The 22,158-nt window shown below is 50.0% G+C and overlaps 1 protein-coding gene across 6 annotated transcripts in view; it reads left to right on the forward strand.

Moving 5' to 3' along the window:
• LOC119965313 (cyclin-dependent kinase-like 3) overlaps nucleotides 1-22,158 on the forward strand; it is a 193,559-nt gene that overhangs the window by 13,816 nt on the left and 157,585 nt on the right. For all 6 annotated transcript variants that reach the window (XM_038795885.1, XM_038795886.1, XM_038795889.1 and 3 more), the window contains exons 2-3: nucleotides 12,353-12,544; nucleotides 19,359-19,553. In XM_038795885.1, the coding sequence (XP_038651813.1) occupies nucleotides 12,377-12,544; nucleotides 19,359-19,553 (363 nt within the window). In that variant the 5' untranslated portion in view covers nucleotides 12,353-12,376. The remainder of the gene's footprint in view (nucleotides 1-12,352; nucleotides 12,545-19,358; nucleotides 19,554-22,158) is intronic.

The raw sequence follows: 22,158 nt of genomic DNA on the forward strand, positions 1-22,158 counted from the left end.
TCCTCTCACTCAGTCAGAGTGTCCCATTTTAAGATTACCAATCATTTGATGCCAACTTCAGTGCAACTAGTCTCCAGACTCTTGTGTGTTTTCAGGGAGATGTGCTGTATAAGGGAAACTTTCAAACCCTTATTCCTCAAGGGACAACAATGATTGAGGGCAGCTCATCAGCACTGATACTGGAGTAGCATCTGGGTCTCCTCAGTGTTAGTGTCCAAACCTAAGACATCCACTTTCGGATGAGAGCCCTAAGTTGGTCCGCATCTCCATCACTGCAATCTTTGCGTCGTTAAATAGTGTCAAAAACGTTGAGTCGCTTCTCACATCACTATTGTTCCAGCATTAGCTGGTCATCACTGACAACAGTTAGGATTAAATCCAAGTGAGTCATGAGGTCAGAACACCCAAGTGTGAATACAGGACTTGTTGTCTCGGTAGTCGTTCGGCCATCACCTGAGATGACCAGAAATGGTTTGGAGGGCTAGCAGAGATATTTCCAGGTGACCAGACTTAATTTTACTCCCCTTGGAATCTGTCAGCTATTAAAGGATCACAGACACGCTTCCCACATCCTCCCTCCTCTGTAGCATCACCACACTCATACTGACCCTCAGCATCCCCCTCAGTTTCCTGCACTTCCTCATCTTTATCTTCTGAGGAGCTCTTATCTCCTCCAGCTCACTGTCTGGCAAGGGCTCATCTCTTTGCGCAACCACATTGTGCAGAACATGGCAAACTGTGATCATGTGGCAAACCATCTTCGGTGTGTATTCCAGAGAGACCCCTGAGAGGTCCAGGCATCTGAATACAATCTTCAGAAGTTTTGTGGTCTGCCCTATGAGGGAGCATGTGGAGGTGTGAGCATCATTGTACCTCACCTTGGCTCAGGTCTGAGGACGACGCACCAGAGCCACCAGCCAGTATTTAAGTGGATAGCCCATAGCCTCCAGTAGCCATCCCTGCATACATTCTGGCCCATTACAAATCCCAGGCACCTGGGAGTGACTCAGGATGTAGGAGTAATGGCAACTCCCAGGGTAACATACACACATGTACAGGATGTGCAAGTGATGGTCACACACTAGACGCATGTTGATGGAATGGTACCCCATGTGATTTATAAACATTAGGGGCTGCTGCCAGGGAGCCCGTGAAATCACATGGGTGCAATCTATAGCACCCTGCATGAATCTCGCAGCCTCATCTGGTGAAAAGCAGACATAATGATCATCCTATGAAGGGCATAGGCCACCTCTTTTATGAGTAATGTATTTTGTTGTGGGCCAGGGCTTAGAAACTAACTCCAAAGTGTATTTTGGAGTTCACCTGACCGACAATCTTTCTGTTGAATTTGGCTAGGATAAGCACAAAAGCCTTTACTGCAAGTATGATTCATCAGACTTCCTAGACACTTGAATCAAAACAAGGTTTATTCTAATAATGTAGTTAACATATATATATAAAGATTGCAAGAATTTTTATCAATTACAAACATAAAGAAACCACACAGCTCCAGTAATTATGTATATAAAACTTAATTAATTCCCCCTTAGCTGTTCCAATTCAATAACAAAATCCAATTAAACCAAAATCCCTTTTCAAGCGCGGGCCCAGCACACAATATTCTCACTTGAATGGGACTGGTCCTTTTCCTGAAATTTTGATCCACTTCCAACCAGCTGATTCAAACTCCTTCTGGAAAGCAACTATAATCTTTAAAGTTACCAAGGCAGTTAGCCACAACCAATGTGCTTTTTACTGGAACAGCTTTTAAAATGAAAACAGAACAACAGAGAAACACTTCTTTCCTCCTTCCTCAGTCCAAAACAGTCAAACTGAAACTGAAACCTAAAAGGAAAATCCTCTCACCTGACAGGCACAGCCTAATGTGCTACAAGTCACATGATAAGAGACTAAACCTTTCTTGAAGTGACACTCACATGACAGTTGCCAACTGAGAAATGTCATGCAGGAACCCATATTCATCCCTGGAAAGACCCAGAAGCAAAGATTTTGAGTGCTGCTGTTAGGGGGAAGGCCACTGACAGGGGGAAGCCTTCAACCTGACAGAGCATCATGTCTTCACGAAAAATGTAGTATATTTGATGTACAAGGTCTCTGAATAACTGTAGCCATGCCCAGTAGCTCCTCTCACTCATCTGTAAGAAAAGACTCTTCAATGATAAATCCTCAGTACGGGGTGTCGCATCTGCTGTCTGGATCTCCCCTCCTCACTCTCCTTTCATGCTCTGGCTCCCCCTAGCCATGTTCCCCAGGCAGTGCCTCCTGCTGGAGCTGTGCATGCTGACTCCTCTCCCTCCATCACTTCTTCCATTGAATGTGGACTCAGAGAAATGCAGCCTCAAAACCTTGATCCGTTTGCATGTTTGCCTTCTCTATGACAATAAACAAGGAAGACAACAATGGTTAAAGGGTGCAGAAAGGGAAGCTGGGGTTGAGAAACCTATGGGAGATGTGGGGCTGCACATGATGTGGGAGCCTTGATTGCATTGTGCCCAATGCAGCTGTATCCCTGTAGCACAGACATAGAGGTGAGCAATATTCCATTCCAGAGATGTGACGTCTGGAACCCTTTTGGGCGGGGGTGGAGGTGGGAGGATGTCGGGTGGGGGGAGCGGGAGCTGGTGGTGGATGGAATAATTAAACCAGAGCAGCTCGGCACTCCATTCTTTGAATCAGCATAATTATGACCTTTCAGTTGTTCATGGGAAATGAGTTACATCCGTTTAGCCACTGATGGATGGCATTAATTTTTAACCTGTGACTCCACTGATGGGATTGCAGAAATAATATAGCTCTGCCCCCTTCACTACTGTCTTCACTCTCCAAGGCTGCATTCCCACCTTCCACTGTCGATGTTGAAATTTTGAGGTGAGGCTCTTAAGTTCTGCTTATCTCTTTAACAGTGCAGAATGAAATTATTGGCTTGCTGTTGCTTCCTGGACAATGAGTCTCTGTCCTTTGTAATTGACCTGGATTCTGTCCACTGCGGTGACACCAACAAGTGAATATGGGTCCCAAGAAGGAGCCTCATAGCTCAGTGCAGGATTTCAGACTATGAGGGCCACATAGCCCCTGGAATGCCTGTCATCTGTGACTCCTTTCCATTTTGCAGTAGGAATGTGTGCTGTGTGTGACTCCTGTCTGCAGGCCTTGAACTTAAACAGGAACCTTGACATAGTTCCCATTTCCAAAGAGGACTCAGGACAACAGTGGCTCTCAAAAACCACAGCTACCCCGACTTCTGAGTGCTGGTGTGAGCCATCCCCAATGTGCCACCCCATATTTTGGAGTCTTTGTACATCCCCTTCCAGTGGATGATGCAGTACCCCTTTGACTCTGTTTGTTAGCATTTTATGCGGACTGTCCCGGCCCAGCTTTCATCACCTTCATCTTCCCTCTATCTTCCATTGTTCGCCTTCCTCATCAACCTCCTTGCCTCCCTGCCTGCCATCATGACCACTCACCCTCTCTCCTCGTCCTTGCACAGCCCCCATTCCACATAGCCCCGCCCCCACCCTGCCTGGTCTCCGTCAGCACCAACCTGTAAAAGCATTCCCAACGAACAATTGCTTTGCTAAAATCCAAGCTCACCTCTTGTTGATGCTGTGATTCTGATTATGGATTCCTGCAACACTTGCTCTCACCTGGCCATACCACCTCATACACGCTCCCTCTCCCCAATCCCTCACGCGCACTGCCCCCACAATCTTCTCAAATGCTCCCACTCTCACCTCGCTCACCTCTGGGTTCTTCCATTGACTCTGTTCCCTAGCCTCTGGGTCCTCCGTCGGCTCCACTGCCTCATCTCTGGGGTCCTCCATCAGCAACGTCACCTCTGTCTGCTGCCTTTCCTGCGATTCATTGCCTTGTCTGCAGCTAGGCTAGGGTTCCCTCCCTCATCCACACTTGGTGCTCACCATGGTAGCCTCTCCCTCACCTCGGGGCAATACTCACCTGCTGCCTACCTCACCCACACCTGCCTGGTGCTTACCGCGGTTGACTACCACTCACCTCAATGCTTGGTGCTTCTGTCCCACTCAGTGCTTGGAGTGTTCGGTGTTCGGTGCTCGCTGCTTTTCCCCCGCTCGGTGCTTATCCCCACTCAGTGCTCAGTGCTTTCCCCCGCTCGGTGCTTTTCCCCCATTCTGAGTATTTCCGCCACTTGGTGCTTTCCCCCCACTTGGTGCTTTTCCCCCACTCGGTGCTTTTCCCTCACTCGGTGTTTTTCCCCCGCTCGGAGCTCAGTGTTTTCCCCCCCCCTCGGAGCTCGGTGCATTTCCCGCTCGGTACTTGGTGCTTTCCCCCCCATTCAGTGTTTCCCCCACTCGGAGCTCGGTGTGTTTCCCTCACTCGGAGCTTGTTGCTTTCCCCCACTCGGTGTTTTTCCCCCGCTTGGAGCTCGGTGTTTTTCCCCCGCTCGGAGCTCGGTGTTTTTCCCTCACTCGGAGCTCGGTGTGTTTCCCTCACTCGGAGCTCGGTGTTTTTCCCTCACTCGGAGCTCGGTGTGTTTCCCTCACTCGGAGCTCGGTGTTTTTCCCTCACTCGGAGCTCGGTGTTTTTCCTCCGCTCGGAGCTCGGTGTTTTTCCTCCGCCCGGAGCTCGGTGTTTTTCCCCCGCTCGGAGCTCGGTGTTTTTCCCCCGCTCGGAGCTTGGTGTTTTTCACCTGCCCGGAGCTCGGTGTTTTTCCCCTGCCCCGGAGCTCAGTGTTTTTCCTCTGCCCGGAGCTCAGTGTTTTCCCTGCTCGGAGCTCAGTGTTTTTCACCTGCTCGGAGCTCAGTGTTTTTCCCCTGCCCGGAGCTCAGTGTTTCCCCTGCCCGGAGCTCAGTGTTTTCCCTGCTCGGAGTTCGGTGCATTTCCCTGCTCGGAGCTTGTTGCTTTCCCCCAATTGGTGTTTTCCCCCCGCCCGGAGCTCAGTGTTTTTCCCCGCTCGGAGCTCAGTGTTTTTCCCCTGCCCAGAGCTCAGTGTTTTTCCCCGCTCGGAGCTCGGTGCATTTCCCTGCTCGGAGCTTGTTGCTTTCCCCCAATTGGTGTTTTCCCCCCGCCCGGAGCTCAGTGTTTTTCCCCGCTCGGAGCTCAGTGTTTTTCCCCGCCCGGAGCTCAGTGTTTTTCCCCGCTCGGAGCTCAGTGTTTTCCCCGCTCGGAGCTCAGTGTTTTTCCCCGCTCGGAGCTCAGTGTTTTTCCCTTGCCCAGAGCTCAGTGTTTTTCCCCGCTCGGAGCTCGGTGTTTTTCCCCGCTCGGAGCTCGGTGTTTTTCCCCCGCTCGGAGCTCGGTGTTTTTCCCCCGCTCGGAGCTCGGTGTTTTTCCCCGCTCGGAGCTTGGTGTTTTTCCCCGCTCGGAGCTCGGTGTTTTTCCCCCGCTCGGAGCTCGGTGTTTTTCCCCGCTCGGAGCTCGGTGTTTTTCCCCTGCCCGGAGCTCGGTGTTTTTCCCCTGCCCGGAACTCAGTGTTTTTCCCTTGCCCGGAGCTCGGTGTTTTTCCCTTGCCCGGAGCTCGGTGTTTTTCCCCCGCTCGGAGCTCGGTGTTTTTCCCCTGCCCGGAGCTCGGTGTTTTTCCCCTGCCCGGAGCTCAGTGTTTTTCCCCTGCCCGGAGCTCAGTGTTTTTCCCCTGCCCGGAACTCAGTGTTTTTCCCCTGCCCGGAGCTCGGTGTTTTTCCCCCGCTCGGAGCTCGGTGTTTTTCCCCTGCCCGGATCTCAGTGTTTTTCCCCTGCCCGGAGCTCAGTGTTTTTCCCCCGCTTGGATCTCAGTGTTTTCCCCCCGCTCGTAGCTCGGTGTTTTTCCCCGCTCGGATCTCAGTGTTTTCCCTGCTCGGAGTTCGGTGCATTTCCCTGCTCGGAGCTTGTTGCTTTCCCCCACTCAGTGCTTTTCCCCGCTCGGAGCTCGTTGCTTTCCCCCAATTGGTGTTTTCCCCCCGCTCGGAGCTCAGTGTTTTTCCCTTGCCCGGAGCTCAGTGTTTTTCCCTTGCCCGGAGCTCAGTGTTTTTCCCCGCTCGGAGCTCAGTGTTTTTCCCCGCTCGGAGCTCGGTGTTTTCCCCCCGCTCGGAGCTCGGTGTTTTTCCTCCGCTTGGAGCTCGGTGTTTTTCCCCGCTTGGAGCTCAGTGTTTTTCCCCTGCCCAGAGCTCAGTGTTTTCCCCCGCTCGGAGCTCAGTGTTTTTCCCCGCTCGGAGCTCAGTGTTTTCCCCCGCTCGGAGCTCAGTGTTTTTCCCCGCTCGGAGCTCAGTGTTTTCCCCCGCTCGGAGCTCGGTGTTTTTCCTCCGCTCGGAGCTCGGTGTTTTTCCCCGCTTGGAGCTCGGTGTTTTTCCCCTGCCCAGAGCTCAGTGTTTTCCCCCGCTCGGAGCTCAGTGTTTTTCCCCGCTCGGAGCTCAGTGTTTTCCCCCGCTCGGAGCTCGGTGTTTTTCCTCCGCTCGGAGCTCGGTGTTTTTCCCCGCTCGGAGCTCGGTGTTTTTCCCCGCTCGGAGCTCAGTGTTTTTCCCCGCTCGGAGCTCAGTGTTTTCCCCCGCTCGGAGCTCGGTGTTTTTCCTCCGCTCGGAGCTCGGTGTTTTTCCTCCGCTCGGAACTCAGTGTTTTTCCCCGCTTGGAGCTCGGTGTTTTTCCTCCGCTCGGAGCTCAGTGTTTTTCCCCGCTCGGAGCTTGGTGTTTTTCCCCGCTCGGAGCTCAGTGTTTTTCCCCGCTCGGAGCTTGGTGTTTTTCCCCGCTCGGAGCTCAGTGTTTTTCCTCCGCCCGGAGCTCGGTGTTTTTCCCCTGCCCGGAACTCAGTGTTTTTCCCCTGCCCGGAACTCAGTGCTTTTCCCCTGCCCGGAGCTCGGTGTTTTTCCCCTGCCCGGAGCTCGGTGTTTTTCCCCTACCTGGAGCTCAGTGATTTTCCCTTGCCCGGAGCTCGGTGTTTTTCCCTTGCCCGGAGCTCGGTGTTTTTCCCTTGCCCGGAGCTCGGTGTTTTTCCCTTGCCCGGAGCTCGGTGTTTTTCCCTTGCCCGGAGCTCAGTGTTTTTCCCCTGCCCGGAGCTCGGTGTTTTTCCCTTGCCCGGAGCTCAGTGTTTTTCCCTTGCCCGGAGCTCAGTGTTTTTCCGCCACTCGGAGATCAGTGATTTTCCCCCACTCGGAGCTCGGTGATTTTTCCCCACTCGGTGCTTTTTCCCCACTCGGTGCTTTTCCCCCACTCGGTGCTTTTCCCCCACTCGGTGCTTTTCCCCCACTCGGTGCTTTTCCCCCACTCGGTGCTTTTCCCCCGCTCGGTGCTTTTCCCCCGCTCGGTGCTTTTCCCCCTCTCGGTGCTTTTCCCCCACTCGGTGCTTTTCCCCCGCTAGGTGCTTTTCCCCCGCTCGATGCTTTTCCCCGCTCGATGTTTTTCCCCCACTCGGTGCTTTTCCTCCATTCGGTGCTTTTCCCCCACTCGGTGCTTTTCCCCCGCTCGATGCTTTTCCCCGCTCGATGTTTTTCCCCCACTCGGTGCTTTTCCCCCGCTCGATGCTTTTCCTCCATTCGGTGCTTTTCCCCCACCCAATGCTTTTCCCCCGCTCGATGCTTTTCCCCGCTCAATGTTTTTCCCCCGCTCGATGCTTTTCCTCCATTCGGTGCTTTTCCCCCACCCAATGCTTTTCCCCCGCTCGATGCTTTTCCCCGCTCGATGTTTTTCCCCCACTCGGTGCTTTTCCTCCATTCGGTGCTTTTCCCCCACTCGGTGCTTTTCCCCCACTCGATGCTTTTCCCCCACTCGGTGCTTTTCCCCTCGGTGCTTTTCCCCGCTCCATGCTTTTCCCGCACTCGGTTATTTTCCCCCGGTTCAGTGCAGGATAGAAATATTGGAGCGGAGTGGAACTGCGACTCGGCTGCCATTCTTCGGAAGATCAGGATTTTCTCAGTTTCAGCATAATTCAAGGAAGCTGACCTCACATCCCCATGATCTGGAATGTAGGGTGGGATTCTCCCAGTGCCGTGCCGGGCCGGAGAATCCCTGCAACCGCGCCACGCCGCCCCGACGCCAACACGCGATGCTGTGCACGGCGGAGAATTGGCCATTGTCGCCGGCGCATTTGGCGCGGCGCCGGTCCCGGGCCGCTCTACGCGGTCGGGCTGTCGATTCTCCGGCCTGGATGGGCCGAGCAGCCGCTCTAAAAAGGCAGAGTCCCACCAACACCGTCCACAGCTGGTTGCAGCCGACGTAAACACTGCGCGCAGGGTCGGCGGCGGCCTGTGGGGGGGCTCCAACCCCAGGGTGGGGCCTCCGATGGGGCCTGGCCTGCGATCGGGGCCCGCCAATCGGTGGGCTGGCCTCTCGCTCCCCAGGCCTATTTTCTTACGTGCCGGCCCCTGAACTCCCGCGCCATGTTGCGTCGGGGCAGGCACGTTGAGGGAGGCCAGCACGCATGCGTGGGTTGGCACCATCGCCTCTGCGCATGTCCTCATTGACATGTGTCACTGTGCCGGTGCCACTGCGCATGCGTGGATCCCACGGCACACAGTTTGTGCCGGGATGGGAGGCTGGAGCAGCGTGAACCGCTCCAGCTACTGTGCTGTCCCCCTGTAGGGGCCAGAATCGGTACTCCCAGCGGCCCGTTGATGCCGTTGTGAAATGTGACGGCGTGGACACCCTGCCGCCGAATGGGAGAATCCTGCCCGTAATATATCCTGCCTACCAATGTCACCCGTGGGTTAATGGGTCGCACTCTGACCTCTGAATCCTGAGGTGCTGGATTCATGTCTCATTCCATAAACATAAGCACAAAAATGTGGGCTGTCACTCCAGTGGACCATTGCATTGTCAGGGGTGCAGTTTTCCTGATGAGACATTAAGCTGAGTTACTTGGCTGCTCCGCTGGTTGGGCATGGAAGTATTCTGAAGACAGCAGGCAAGGGCTGGAATTCTCCAGCCATTGTGATTCTGGTTACACACTGGCAGCACCTCCCCGCCCATGGGCTTCCTGGTGGTGTAGGGTAGCTTCACTGGGCAATCCCATTGACAGGAGGTGGGAGTAGAGAAGCCTGCCGCCAGTGAATGGCGCACCATCGAGAAACACGCGGCTGGCAGACCGGAGAATCCATCCCAAATTATTTGCCAGTGTCCTGTTCAAGGTTTAACCCTCAACACCACTGGCCTCATGTACACCAATCCAAATCTCCCACGAAAAGGAGGGAAGAAGTGCTTGAATTTACACAGCACATTTTACAAACCCAAGATGTCTCAATGTGCTTTATAACCAATGGAGTACTTTTGAAGTCAGTGTTGGAAAATGTCAGGAATATACAAATATCCAATATTCAAACCTTGTCTGCAAAAGCAAACGGCCATGAATTTTTGCCACACCAAACTCTCCCCTTCCTGACCTGGTCTCATTTTGCACATTGCTTCCTTCAATATTAGTAGTTCTCTTCTGTAAAACTGGACATAATTCAGAGTAAAAACGGCATTTTAAGTTAATTGTCAATTCAAATTCACCATCAGAACAATCTTATTGCCCATTTCATTCCGAGACTGCAATTTTGCGTCAGACAACAACATGAATACTCCACAGTTATATTAAGGAGAATGAAAAGTTCTTAAACTCTGTATCTAAATAGTTTACTTTATGTGCATTAACATCTTTGGGATGAACGCCTCTGCAACAATAATTAGAAGCTAACAAATCACCAGCAATGGGAACAAAATAAGACAGTTGCATTCTCCGGTTGAGAAGATTGGTGCCAACAACCTCCAGTCCTGCTTTCATACTGACCTGTTTGATTCTCACAGTCTTGGTCTTCAGTTGGTTTGACAGTCGTGATTTTTCAATCAGTCTGGTTTGGACAATTCCAGCTTTAACCTCAAAATTGTCTAAATCAGGGGTGGGCAAACTACGGCCCGCGGGCCGCATGTGGCCCGCCAAAGGTTTTTATGCGGCCCACCAAGATCAAGTCATAAAAAAAATTAAAAAAAATTTTTTTTTTTAATAAAAAAAAAAAATTTTTTTTTTAAATAAGGTTAATTGGGGGGGGGGGGGGGCTGTTGGGTTACTTACTGGTATAGGGTGGATACGTTGACTTGAGTAGGGTGATCATTGCTCGGCACAACATCGAGGGCCGAAGGGCCTGTTCTGTGCTGTACTGTTCTATGTTCTATATGAGGCGCCCAGAATCATAACCGGGCGAAGCGCCATTTTTGAAAAGTAGAGAAAAAGAGGGCTAAAGGCAGGATGCCGCTGGGGGAAGCGCTGAGGTATATGCCGCACGCTAATTGGTTACAACCGGGACTATTAATTAATATACTATGCGGCCCTTTAAAATTGTGAATTTCTGAATGTGGCCCTTGCACGGAAACGTTTGCCCACCCCTGGTCTAAATGTTTAATAATTAGAAACTCCAGTTGCAGTATTCCAAAAAACGAGGCAAGCACAATCAAGCCAACCCTTGGATTGAAATGTTAACTGCAGTTTGAAATAGTGACAGAGGGCAGGATTCTCCGGTCTCCGATGGCGAAATCGTGTTTGGCGATTGGCCGGAGAATCCCCGCTTGCGACGAAATCAGGGGTGGTACCACTTTTGCGATGCTCCACTCCCTCCAAACTGGCGTACTCCGTCTGGACGGTCTCAGGACATTACCCGAGGCCCTCCCCCCAATGCTCCGCCCCCGATGGGCCGACTTCCCGATGCCGTTGGTCGCATGCGTTTTTTTTTCGGGAACGCGGTGTGGCAGTTGTGGACTGAGTCGGGGAGAGCCGATCTGCGGGCGGGGGGGGGGGGGGGGGGGGGGGGGGGGCTTTGGCTAGGGCTGGGGGCACTGATGGGGGGTGGTCCAGGGGTGGCGAGTCTGGCCAAAGGGGGGCACTATTCAGCAGGCTGGGTCCGCGCGTGGCCGGCGCCATGTTGCACGGCACAGCAACTGCAGCCCGCCGTCATGCACATGCGCGGCCATGGAGCTGGCAATTCTCCAGCCGTACCGGCAGCTAGAGCCGGGTGCTCTAAGCTGCGTGCCTGCTAGCCCCCCCCCCCCTCCCCCCGCCCCATCGGACGGAGGATCGATGGTTATTTTGCGCCGATTTTTCAGTCGTAAAACGCCTGCGTTCCCACACGGCGTCAGGAGATGGTCTCCAAATCGGAGAATCCAGCCCAATATATGCAGCAACGTTATTCGTGTTTTACAGCCTGGATAACACACAAGCTTTCTTACGACATGTTTAATTACTGCAGGACAACAATCAACAATGTGAATAAAATGTTGAATTATGTAGCAAAAACACAGGCAATCACGCATAATTGTAAAGTCTGGTCAGATGATGCTGAACATTGTGTTTATTTTTTGCCACCTGTACCTAATATAGACAGTCGGTCCCAAAAGCAGGGAGTGCAACAAGACTGATCCTTGGCTCATTGTGCAGGAAAAAACTGGAGTTTGGTTTCTCATTCCGACATATGTGCTCTACCCAAAGGCAGGCCCTTGCTCATTGTCTGTTGATGCTTCATCCTGAGCGATTTTCTTGGCAGTTTTTTCAGCGGTGATACGCCATTGAGTTCCACTCTCAGGGGCAGGGCGTGGCCCCAAGTCTACCTCAACCAGAATGGGAATCAAACCCACGCAGTCAGTGTTATCTTAAAACAACACACTAGCCATGGATCTAACTGGGAGTCTAACCGGCCCCGAGTTTGTTTTTTTCCAGCCTAGAAAGGAGGTAGCTGAGAGGGATGACATTCTAAAGGTAGGTGGAAAAGATCTGGAACACAACCTCAAATGAAGCTGTAACAGGAGGGCCAACAGACAAAGGTTCAAACAAGTGGAAGGTAAATTTAGATTTGATATCAGGAACCTCTTCACGTAAACTGATTAACAAGTGAATGGTTGAGTTGGGTAGAGGATGAGGGTTTAAGGGATTCTGTAATGAAGGCTCTGGATGGATGAGGTAAATTGCTTTCCTCAACCATATCAATTTTGTGAGTAGCTGTACTGATGGGGAAGCAGAGAGCAAAAGCAAGGTGTCTGTCCTTGAAAGAGGAATGAAATCAGTAAATAAGGCTATCTTATACACTGGCCAGTGGACAATGAAATGAAGGACATGCTCTTATGCTTCTGCCAATTTTACCATGAGAACAGCCATACTCCTTTAAAGAAACATTTACCTGTTCAATGCTGGCCACATAGAACATCAGTAGTTCCACGTGGAATGAACTGTCACTGGGAAGCCCACCTTGAAGCTTTTAACTTTGGTCAAAGGTGCTCTACAGTTGCTCCCTCGTAGCTCCGTAGCTCCCTCTATTAACATTTATTTATTAAACTGAATAGGAATAGTGGCGTTAATAAAATGTATGTTCCATATGTTTTAACTGGATATAATCCAGAACTCATAACTAACCACAACATTCTGATACAGGTTTAAAAAAAATCAGACCTAGGAATGGAAATGTATGAGAATCTAGGACTAGTAGGAGAGGGTACTTATGGATCAGTGATGAAATGCAGACACAAAGAGACAGGACAAATAGTCGCCATCAAAAGATTTCAGGACCGAGATGATGACAGGCTTGTAAAGAAAATTGCTGTCAGAGAAATACGATTCCTGAAGGTAAGAGCTTTAGTTATAATCAATTTGGCGGTGGGGGGGCGGGGGGGGGGGGGGGGGGAGGCGTGGGGAGTGGAGACTGAAGAGAAGGAATATATCATTTAAGGTATGGAGCTGGATTTATTAAAATTTAAATAAAATTTCACCAATGATCAGTGAGTAAGTGCACCATGTGGCATGATATTGAGTCAGTTAAAAGGGAAGTGTTCTTGGTCTGTGTTACCAAACGTCTACTGGGACTAAGTGGTGAGTGTTCCAATATCCCTTAATTTTCCTGGGTTAGAGAAGGAAAGTATTAGGCAGTAGTTTTGCTTCTTAGAAATAATGCTTCTGCTGAGGACAGAATTGGAATCTTGGAATCGCAACCTACGACCTGTCTAGGCTGCCCCTTCACTAAGCACCCTAGGAGAGATGTCAGCCTCAGAATGGATATGAGTCTTTTTCAAGCTCCCTCAATGCCCAATTGTGCAAGTCTGTTTGGCATTGGACGTGGACATAGTGAACATCATTCCAAATTGCTAACGAGACCTTTCTGTCACATTGAAGATGGATTCATAGAGTCCCTACAGTGTAGAAGGAGGCCATTTGTCCCATTGAGTCTGCACCGACCCTCTGAAATAGCACTCTACCCAGGTCCACTCCCTCGCCATCCCAACCTGGCGCCATAACCAAACCTGCACATCCTTGGACAATAAGGGGCAATTTAGCATGGCCAATCCACCTAACCTGCGATTGTGGGAGGAAATCGGAGCACCCGGAGGAAACCCACGCAGACATGGGGAGAACGTGCAAACTCCTCACACAGTCACCCAAAGGCGGAAATGAACCTGGTCCCTAGTGTTCTGAGGCTGAAGTGCTAACCACTGTCATATAGTTGTGTGGGAAACTCTGAGTCTTGTAAAGTCAGCTGATGGAGCTGCTATCTGGAGGTTGAGGATGAGAATCGGATTGTAAGTTGCTGATATTGAAGCTTTGTACCTTTGACTGACGGAACCGCTGTAAGTTTATAATGTGCGTGTTCAAAGGTGTTCGCAAAGCTGGCAGCAATGCACTTATATTTTGTGGTGCATCATGCATTGTCGCCCGGGTCTCATTCGTCAGAATTTTAGCTGAGGATATTTGGGATCAAGTCATCCCAGAATTGCCTGAGAATTGTTTGTGAGCTTGCGTGGCTTTCATTGATTACCAATGGCTCTAAGCCTGCCATGGTATAAATAATTGGAATGAATTGGGAAGGGTTAGTTCTTGGGTTGCTGGTCAATACAAAAAATGTTATCGAGGAAAGAAGTTAGAAAAAATTATTTGTGCAGAATGTTTTGGACAAAGTCAATTCCACGTTTTAAGGAAAAAATAGTGTAAATATGTGAAAGAGAAAAGAGAAGAATGTTGAGAAAGAATGAGGCAGTGGGTCTAATTTCAGATTGTTCAGCATAGATGCAATAGTTCCAAGTGCCTCTTGGAACTGTAAACCATCTTGGTCCCTGCATGTAAAGAGACTTGGATTAGTAGATCTGTCACTGGGGAGATGTCATGTGAGGGGAAGTCGCAAAAAAGGTAGTTCCTGCCAGAGTCCTGTCTTTTCAATTCATTTCGCCCAGCACTTGTGGGGTTTTTGTGGTCAAACCCAGCCTGTCAAACTGCGTAAAGAATTACTGGCAGAATTATGTCAAAAATGTCATGGAAGAAGCCTGCTGGAAAGAAGACACAGGCCAGTAGTCCGGTGAGGGAGTTGGAAGTAGGGAAGATGGCGGAGGCGGCTGTGGCCATCACAGTAGACATGCTGACTGGAGTGATGGCGCAGGAGTTTGAGAAGTTTGGGAAACAACTATACAAGCAGTTTGCCAGCAAGACAATGAGATGAGGGAGACCTTTAAAGCTACCATGGAGGAAGTGTTGGGCCCAGATCCGAGAACAGACGGAAAAGATGACAAAAGCTGTGAGTGAGAAGGGCATGGAGGAGGCCTTGTTGTGGTGTGAAGGGCGGCTCACCTCGTTGGAAGCAGAGATACTGCTCGTGGAAGAGAGGAGCAAGAGCCTGAGAACAAAAGTGGAAGGTCTGGAAAATAGGTCGAGGTGACAGAACCTCAGGATGGTGGGGCTGCCGGAAGGAGTGGAGGGCCAACGGAGTACTTTATGGAAATGTTCTCCAGGTTGGTGGGGGAGGGGGGGAAGATGTGGTTGCCTCTCCTGAATTGGGTAGGACCCATCAGGCACTTTGGCAGAAGCCAGAGGCGAACAGCCGCCACGGGCAGTGATAATCCATTTCCACAGTTTTCAGAGGAAGGAGCGAGTTCTGGAGTGGGCCAAGAAGAATCGTAACATCAACTCTGAGGGAAACACAGCTTGAACCTACCAGGACATCGGGGCCAAACTAGCAAAGAATCGTGCGGCCTTTAACAAGGCGTAGGCTGTGCTATATAAGAAAGGAATGTGGTTTGGGGTGATGTACCCGAAGGGGCTGCTAGTCACAATGAAGTCGAAAGATCACTACTTTGACATCCCGGAGCAGGCGGAGGCCTTCATTAAGGAGAAAGGACTGGGACTTGGCCGAAGAGGGTTGAGTGAGACTTTTAATGATGTGCCACTGGGGACTGGAACTGTTCATAGTCCGGTTTGAATAACTCTGAAAAATATTGCAAAAACCAGATTAGTGTGATACTGTCTTTTTAAAACTTATTAATGGGATGTGGGCTTTGCTGGAAAAGCCAGCATTTATTGCCCATCCCAAATCGTCCTTGAGAAGATGGTGGTGATCCGCTTTCTTGAACTGCTACAATCTGTGTGGTATCGACACACCCTCAGCGCTGGGTGAGGAGTTTCAGAATTTTCACCCTGCGACAACTATAACAAATTTCCAAATCAGGATGGTGTGTGAGTTTGAGGGGAGCTCGCAGGTGTCGGTGCACCTGGGCAAGCAAAGGGGGGTTTAAAAAGGAAAGAGAAAGAAATTGTGTAATACAGCACCATTCGCTGCTTCAGGATTCCCATCGTTCCTTACAACCAATGAAGCATTTTGTAAGTATATTGTTGCAGGAACCGTGACAGCGAATTTGCTCAGAACAAGCTCCCACTAACAGTGATGTGATAATGATCAGGTTTTTTCAGTGATGTAGATTGAAGGAACAACACTAGCCTGGATAACAGGGATAACTCCTCTGCTGTTCTTCGAAATAGCACCTTGGGATCTGCTGCATACATTTGAGAGAACAGACAGTGTAACAGAAAGATCATAGAATTATAGAATTTACAGTGCAGAAGGAGGCCATTTGGCCCATCGAGTCTGCACGGGCTCTTGCAAAGAGCACCTTACCCAAGGTCAACATCTCCACCCTATCCCCACAACCCAGTAACCCCACCCAACACTAAGGGCAATTTTGGACACTAAGGGCAATTTATCATGGCCAATCCACCTAACCTGCACATCTTTGGACTGTGGGAGGAAACCGGAACACCCGGAGGAAACCCACGCACACACAGACAGTGACCCAAGCCGGAATCGAACCTAGGACACTGGAGCTGTGAAGCAATTGTGCTATTCACAATGTTACCGTGCTGCCGATGGGGGCCGAGTTCTCCATTGGATGACGCCGAAAGCGGGAAAGGCAATTGGGCAGAGAATTGGTCATGGCCAACATCGTGGCCAGCGCTGGGTGTCCACCAGAATGCCATGCTCCGGTGCCTCGACAGCAGCGTCAATGCGTTCTACTCCACACTTACAGTAAACGTCATCTGCATATCAGTAGAGGGCCTGACCCAGAAATCTATAGGCCCTCCGCAATGGTCTGCCTCTGCTGGGAGGAATGACCTGTCTGGGATCTCACAGACGTCGATGCATAGATGCATCCTGCCCTATGCGTCCGGTCGAAACAATACATCAAATTCAATATAGACCGAGCCCACTATGACGCCTGGGCAATGGGGCTCGCCACCATCGCCGAGATGCTCCAGGCCCAGGGGGTGCTTGACGGGATGCATGCCCCTCCTATGAGCACAGCCCATGACAGGACGGGCTTCACAAACTGAAAGGGGTTCCACTTGATGAACATGCAGCTGATGTGTGACCATGAGGTGCATATCATGCACTTCTGCGTCTGATCCCTGGGCAGTGTGCACAACACCTTCATCCTGGCACATTCGATGGTTCCTGACCTCTTCAAGGAATACCCCCTGCTGAAGGGTTAGCTATTGGGCGACGGGGGTTATCCACTACGGACGTGGCTGATGATGCTTATCTGGAGGTCACAAACTGGCGTGGAGATCCGCTACAATGACTCCCATGTAGTGACCAGGGGCGTGATCGAGCAGTGCTTTGGTATCCTGAAGATGCGGTCAGGTGCCTGGGCCGCTCTGAAGGGACCCTCCAGTATAGCACTCGGAGAGTCTCCCATATTGTGGTGACTTTCACAATATCGCGCAGCACAAGGGCGACGTGCTGGAGGAGGATGATGAACGTCAGGCCTCATCCAATGAGGAGGATGGAGAGGAGGGCGAGGATGGGCAGGACATGGGGCCCGGGCAGGTATAAGAGGCTGCACAACATGTGCACCAGGGCAGATGCACACGGGACGCTATAATCCTCCAGGTTCACTGGCTAGGGAGCCTGGCCAGCGGCACGGACACCCCATCCCACCTCCACACCCCCCCCCCTCCCCACACCCTCCCATGAAACCCCCCCCCCTCCCCGCACCATGCCCCCTCCCTTGCAACATCCTCCATGATTCCTAATTGGCTCACCACAAGGTACAAGCCCTGGGTTGGCAGTAACAGTGGGTCTGGTCCATGGGATGGAGGATGATGGCGACCCACTCTGAGATGAGCTCTGGTGCTCCATACCGTTTGACAATGTCTGACTCCTGCCCATGGTAGCGCTGTGCACCGTCCACCTGGGTGATCCCTGCATGTGAGCTGGCCATTCCTGCACATGGTCCCACTGAACCCTTGGGATGGCGGAGGTGGGAACAGGGTGTAGGGAGGGGGGAGGCTGGGAGGGGGAAGGGGTTGGGGTTGTGGTTGGGGGCGGGGACACCAGAAGGGCCTGGCTCATCAGCAGATGATCCTGCAAGACACAAGACATGACACATGATTGGATTGCGGGTTGAGGTGGTGGGTAGTGGTGGAGGGAGGTGTTGATGGGTGGCCTTCATGGCCAGGGCAACCAACCATGGCAGCCGGTATGGGTGCTGGCATGTGGTGCAGGGCGGGGTGCGTGCCTGCCGGGGGGTGGGCTTTCTTCACTCTCTGGATGGGGAGGATAAGGTTACAGGTGTGTGGAACAGGGATTGGTGCTAGGGGCATGGTGCTGCCTACTGACCCTGGCCACCCTCCAGCTTCTTCCTGCACTGCTGTCAGGTCCTGGCGGTGGGTCCCACGTACTCACTGCCTCTGCTACCTGTCCCCAGGCCCAGTGTATGGTAGTGAGTGCCAGCCTCCATCCCACCCCTGGGTCCAGGGTAGCCCAGCTCTCCACCACGGTGTCCAGCAGGGTCTCCAGCTCTGCGTCCGCAAACTGGGGTGCAACTCTTTGTGCTGCCATCTTGTTTGCTGGGATGAGTGTGCGTGTGTGCGGAGTGGAGTACCAATATGTGGCTGCAGCTTGTCAGCCTCTCAAGTGTCAATCCCCACTCCAGCGTATCCGACGCTGTTTCTCATTGGAATCGCTTGTGTTCCACTTGGCGCCAATGCTAACCCATTAACAGTTGTGGAATTGCTCCAGGAGCAGCGCCTATTTTGCTGCCGTATAAGTCCACCGATTCTGTCCCGGCGTCAGCACTTAGCCTCTGAAACGGAGAATTCAGCTCGGGATGTCCAACAGTGCAGCTCACCCTCAGTACAGCACTGCGTGTCAGTCTAGGTTGCCTTTATTCTCACGTTTGTGGTGCCGAGATTTATTTTGTGCTCAGGTCTCTGGTGTGGGACTCAAGTGCCAAGAGTGCTACCAACTGAGCCACTGCTGTGTGCTTACTTGTAGAGAAAGTGTGTGCACTCCATATCAAGCAAATTTAGGTGGATTTTTCATTAGCTTTGCTTGAACTCTGTTTTAAACATTGTCGACCAAACAATAAAAGAGACAGCTAGGAGCAGCTGATGATATCTACATGGTATGGTGCTCCCTTCTCACAATCCTGTCCAAGGTCAAGACCTCATCGAATTGGAAACAGGGAAATTCCATCCTGTATTCTATCTTTTTTAAAATTACTTTATCATAGTTACAAACCCAGAGCTCAGAGTGTGGACAGGGGCAAACCCTTAATCCAGCTCCTTGCCTGCCCCAAAAAACAATTCAAATTGAATCCAATTCATGGTCCCCACAAGAGAGACATACCAGATGCAGGCATTACACCTGATCTCATGCTCATCTTAGCCAAAAGGCCGAGATGATATTAGCCAAAAGGCCGAGAAGCGATCCTGTATCCTATCTTAACTGTTGTTTTTAATATAACATGTGGGCAACACAGTAACACAGTGGATAGCACAGTTGCTTCACAGCTCCAGGGTCCCAGGTTCGATTCCCAGCTTGGGTCACTGTCTGTGCGGAGTCTGCACGTTCTCCTCATGGCTGCATGGGTTTCCTCCGGGTGCTCCGGTTTCCCCCCACAAGTCCCGAAAAACGTACTATTCGGTAATTTGGACATTCTGAATTCTCCCTCCGTGAACCCGAACAGACGCTGGAATGTGGTGACTAGGGGCTTTTCACAGTTACTTCATTGCAGTGTTAATGTAAAACTACTTGTGACAATAAAGATTATTATTTATTTATCAGTTTCAATTGTGAATGATTACGATTTTCTCTCTGTTTGTGTTACTTATTACCTGACAGCAATTTAGGCATGAAAACCTGGTAAATCTTATCGAGGTGTTCAAGCAGAAGAAACGTTTATTCTTGGTGTTTGAGTTTGTGGATCACACTGTTCTGGATGATTTGGAACGGTTTCCTAATGGGCTGGAGAGTAAGAGACTCAGAAAATGTCTTATTCAGGTGTTAAGGGCCACAGAGTACCTCCACAAGAACAACGTGAGTAAACGCAATTGAGGTCACAGGAATTTTTAATAAATTGTTTGCGGCATTGTCCACTTGCATTAGATAACGTTGTTCCTAATGTGTGTGTGAGAGTATATATACATATATATATATATATAAAAGTAAATGCCTCTTTTAAGTTTCCCCTTTGCCGCTACTCAGTTAATGGGATCCGTATTCGCATTTAATGTCCAGTGTTTGTTTTAAAGTTGTTTGACACCAGATGTGATGTAGGGTCACATAGCCCAATCAGCGCCATTTTGAAGTGGCCTCTCCCACTCCCTGACTCTCCCACTCCCTGTCCCTCTCACTCCCTGACCCTCCTCTTGCCAACACCCCATCGTGCTGACACACCGGCTTGTGGCAATTCAGCCCTTCGAACCTACTCCACCATTCAATCAGGTCATGGCTGATCTCTTCCTGGTTTCAAATCCACTTCCTCACCTGTTGCCCATACCCCACATGGAGGAACAGAATCACAGGACCGCCAATACTCCTTTACTCCCCCCCTTATCTTAACAAATACACACGATTTTAAGATTAGTACGGATTGCAAAGTACATGTTAAACAACAATGACCCCATTAACATCAAGTTCCTTTTCAGCACACAGATTGGCTGTGATTGAATACACACACTCCCCTCTAAACCCCAAATGAAAGTTTGTGGATGTTTCTTCAGAATACCCCCAGGTGATTATCGCAAGAGTTTCCAAACTCCACTCCCAAAAACATGCTTTAAAACCTTCTCTCATAATTATGCTTTCCTTCAGCAGTTTGCATTCGAAATAAGGAACAGTTTTTCCAAATTACACTTTTAACAGCGAATCCAGTCCAGGATTCACAACCTTTTAGGTTTCCTTTATAGAGTCAGAGTTTTACAGCACAGAAAGAGGCCTTTCGGCCCATCGAGTCTGTTCCAGCCCTCTGAAAGAGCACCATATCCGTAACCCCACCTAACTTGCAAATCCCTGGAAACTAAGGGGCAATTTTATCATGGCCAATCCATCTAACCTGCACATCTTTGAACTGTGGGAAGAAACCGGAGCACCTGGAGGAAACCTACGCGCACACGGGGGAAAGTACAAACTCCACACATATTCACATAAGGCCGGAATTGAACCAAGGTCCCTGCCACTGTAAGGCAGCAGTGTTAAACACTGTGCCGTTGTGGTGTTTCAAATGCTCATCTAAATGCCTCTTAAATGTTGTGAGGGTTCCAGCTTCTACCACCCATTTCGGCAATTAGCCCCCACCACCCTCTGAGTTAAAACATTTTTCCTCAAATCCCCTCTAAATATCCTGCTCCTTACCTTAAATCCACCCACCTGGTTATTGACTCCTCTACTGAGGGGAAAGGTTTGTTCCTATGTTTATCTCCCTATCTATATCCTTCATAATTTTGTACACCTCAATGATGTCTTCACCTTAACTGCTTTTATAAACTCCAAGGTCCATCCACCAATTTCCATGGTTATTTCAACTCACAGTCCACTGCCTGTCGTAAAATCCCACAAACTTGAAAATCACTTCAGATATCTTTCAGACGTTTCAGCTTTTTTCTCAGTTCGGTCTGCTTTTACTGAACAGTGCTCCGTTCTCGTACCTTTGACCTCAGACTTCTTGGAAACGTTTATCAATTCTCAGGTTTCCATAACTAGTTGCTCTGCAGATCTCTGTTTTCTTAACTATTACTCCATGGTATGAATTTTCTTCTAGCAAAGCTGAGAAAAATGTTTCCTCTTGCTTTAACACTCTGGGCCATCCAGCCTTCAGAATCAAAAATGAAATGAAAAAGCCAGCCTTGACACTGGAACGCACCTCAGAGAAATAATATACAATTACCGCCTGTTGCCCGGCAGAATACCGGCTTTTTGGGCCACTTCATTGGTCAGCAGCAAATCAATCAAATTGAGTCAACACTGATGTCAGCCTAAAATAGCACGGTCTTCTGGATCCTGCTGTTTGAATTAAAGGCACAAGCCATTTTCATCAAAGTCACAGGTCCATTAATCTTCAATGGAAAAAAGTTGTAATAGTAAAAATGAAAGAAAGGGGAAATAAGGGAATAAACAGGAGGGACTCTTACCCTCTCTAGTCTTCTAAACTAACAGTGTCTAGCAGAGCAGTGAGAACTGTCTTCTCTCTCTCGCTACCTATCTTCAACTGCAATCAAATTAGCTAAACTGAAAGTTATAATACCTTACAAGGTCCCAGTTACTAAGCAACCTCTGCTGGTTTATTTATCCTTCATGCCGTAGCCCCCTCAAAGCACAATAGAAGCACAGTTGGATCTTAACAAACACCTACGCAGACAGCCATCTTTGTCAAGCATGAATCTAACTGTAGTTTTTGCTCTTCCAGGCACAGAAACATGAAACTAAACACACTTGAAACTTTACCTTCTTTCTAATACAACTCTTTCTTTACCAATACAAATATAAATCCCTTAAAACTACATTTGTTTTCCTAACATCTGCAAAATTTTATAATTTTCAAGCAAGAATCTTTAACTCATTATGTACTATATATCTATTAGCTGCCTCCAGGCTTTGGCAAACTAAAATCCTGATAATAGCACATAGTGCTTTCAAATAAAAT

The sequence above is a fragment of the Scyliorhinus canicula genome, chromosome 4 (genome assembly GCF_902713615.1).
Source record: "Scyliorhinus canicula chromosome 4, sScyCan1.1, whole genome shotgun sequence".
NCBI classification, from domain to species: domain Eukaryota; kingdom Metazoa; phylum Chordata; class Chondrichthyes; order Carcharhiniformes; family Scyliorhinidae; genus Scyliorhinus; species Scyliorhinus canicula.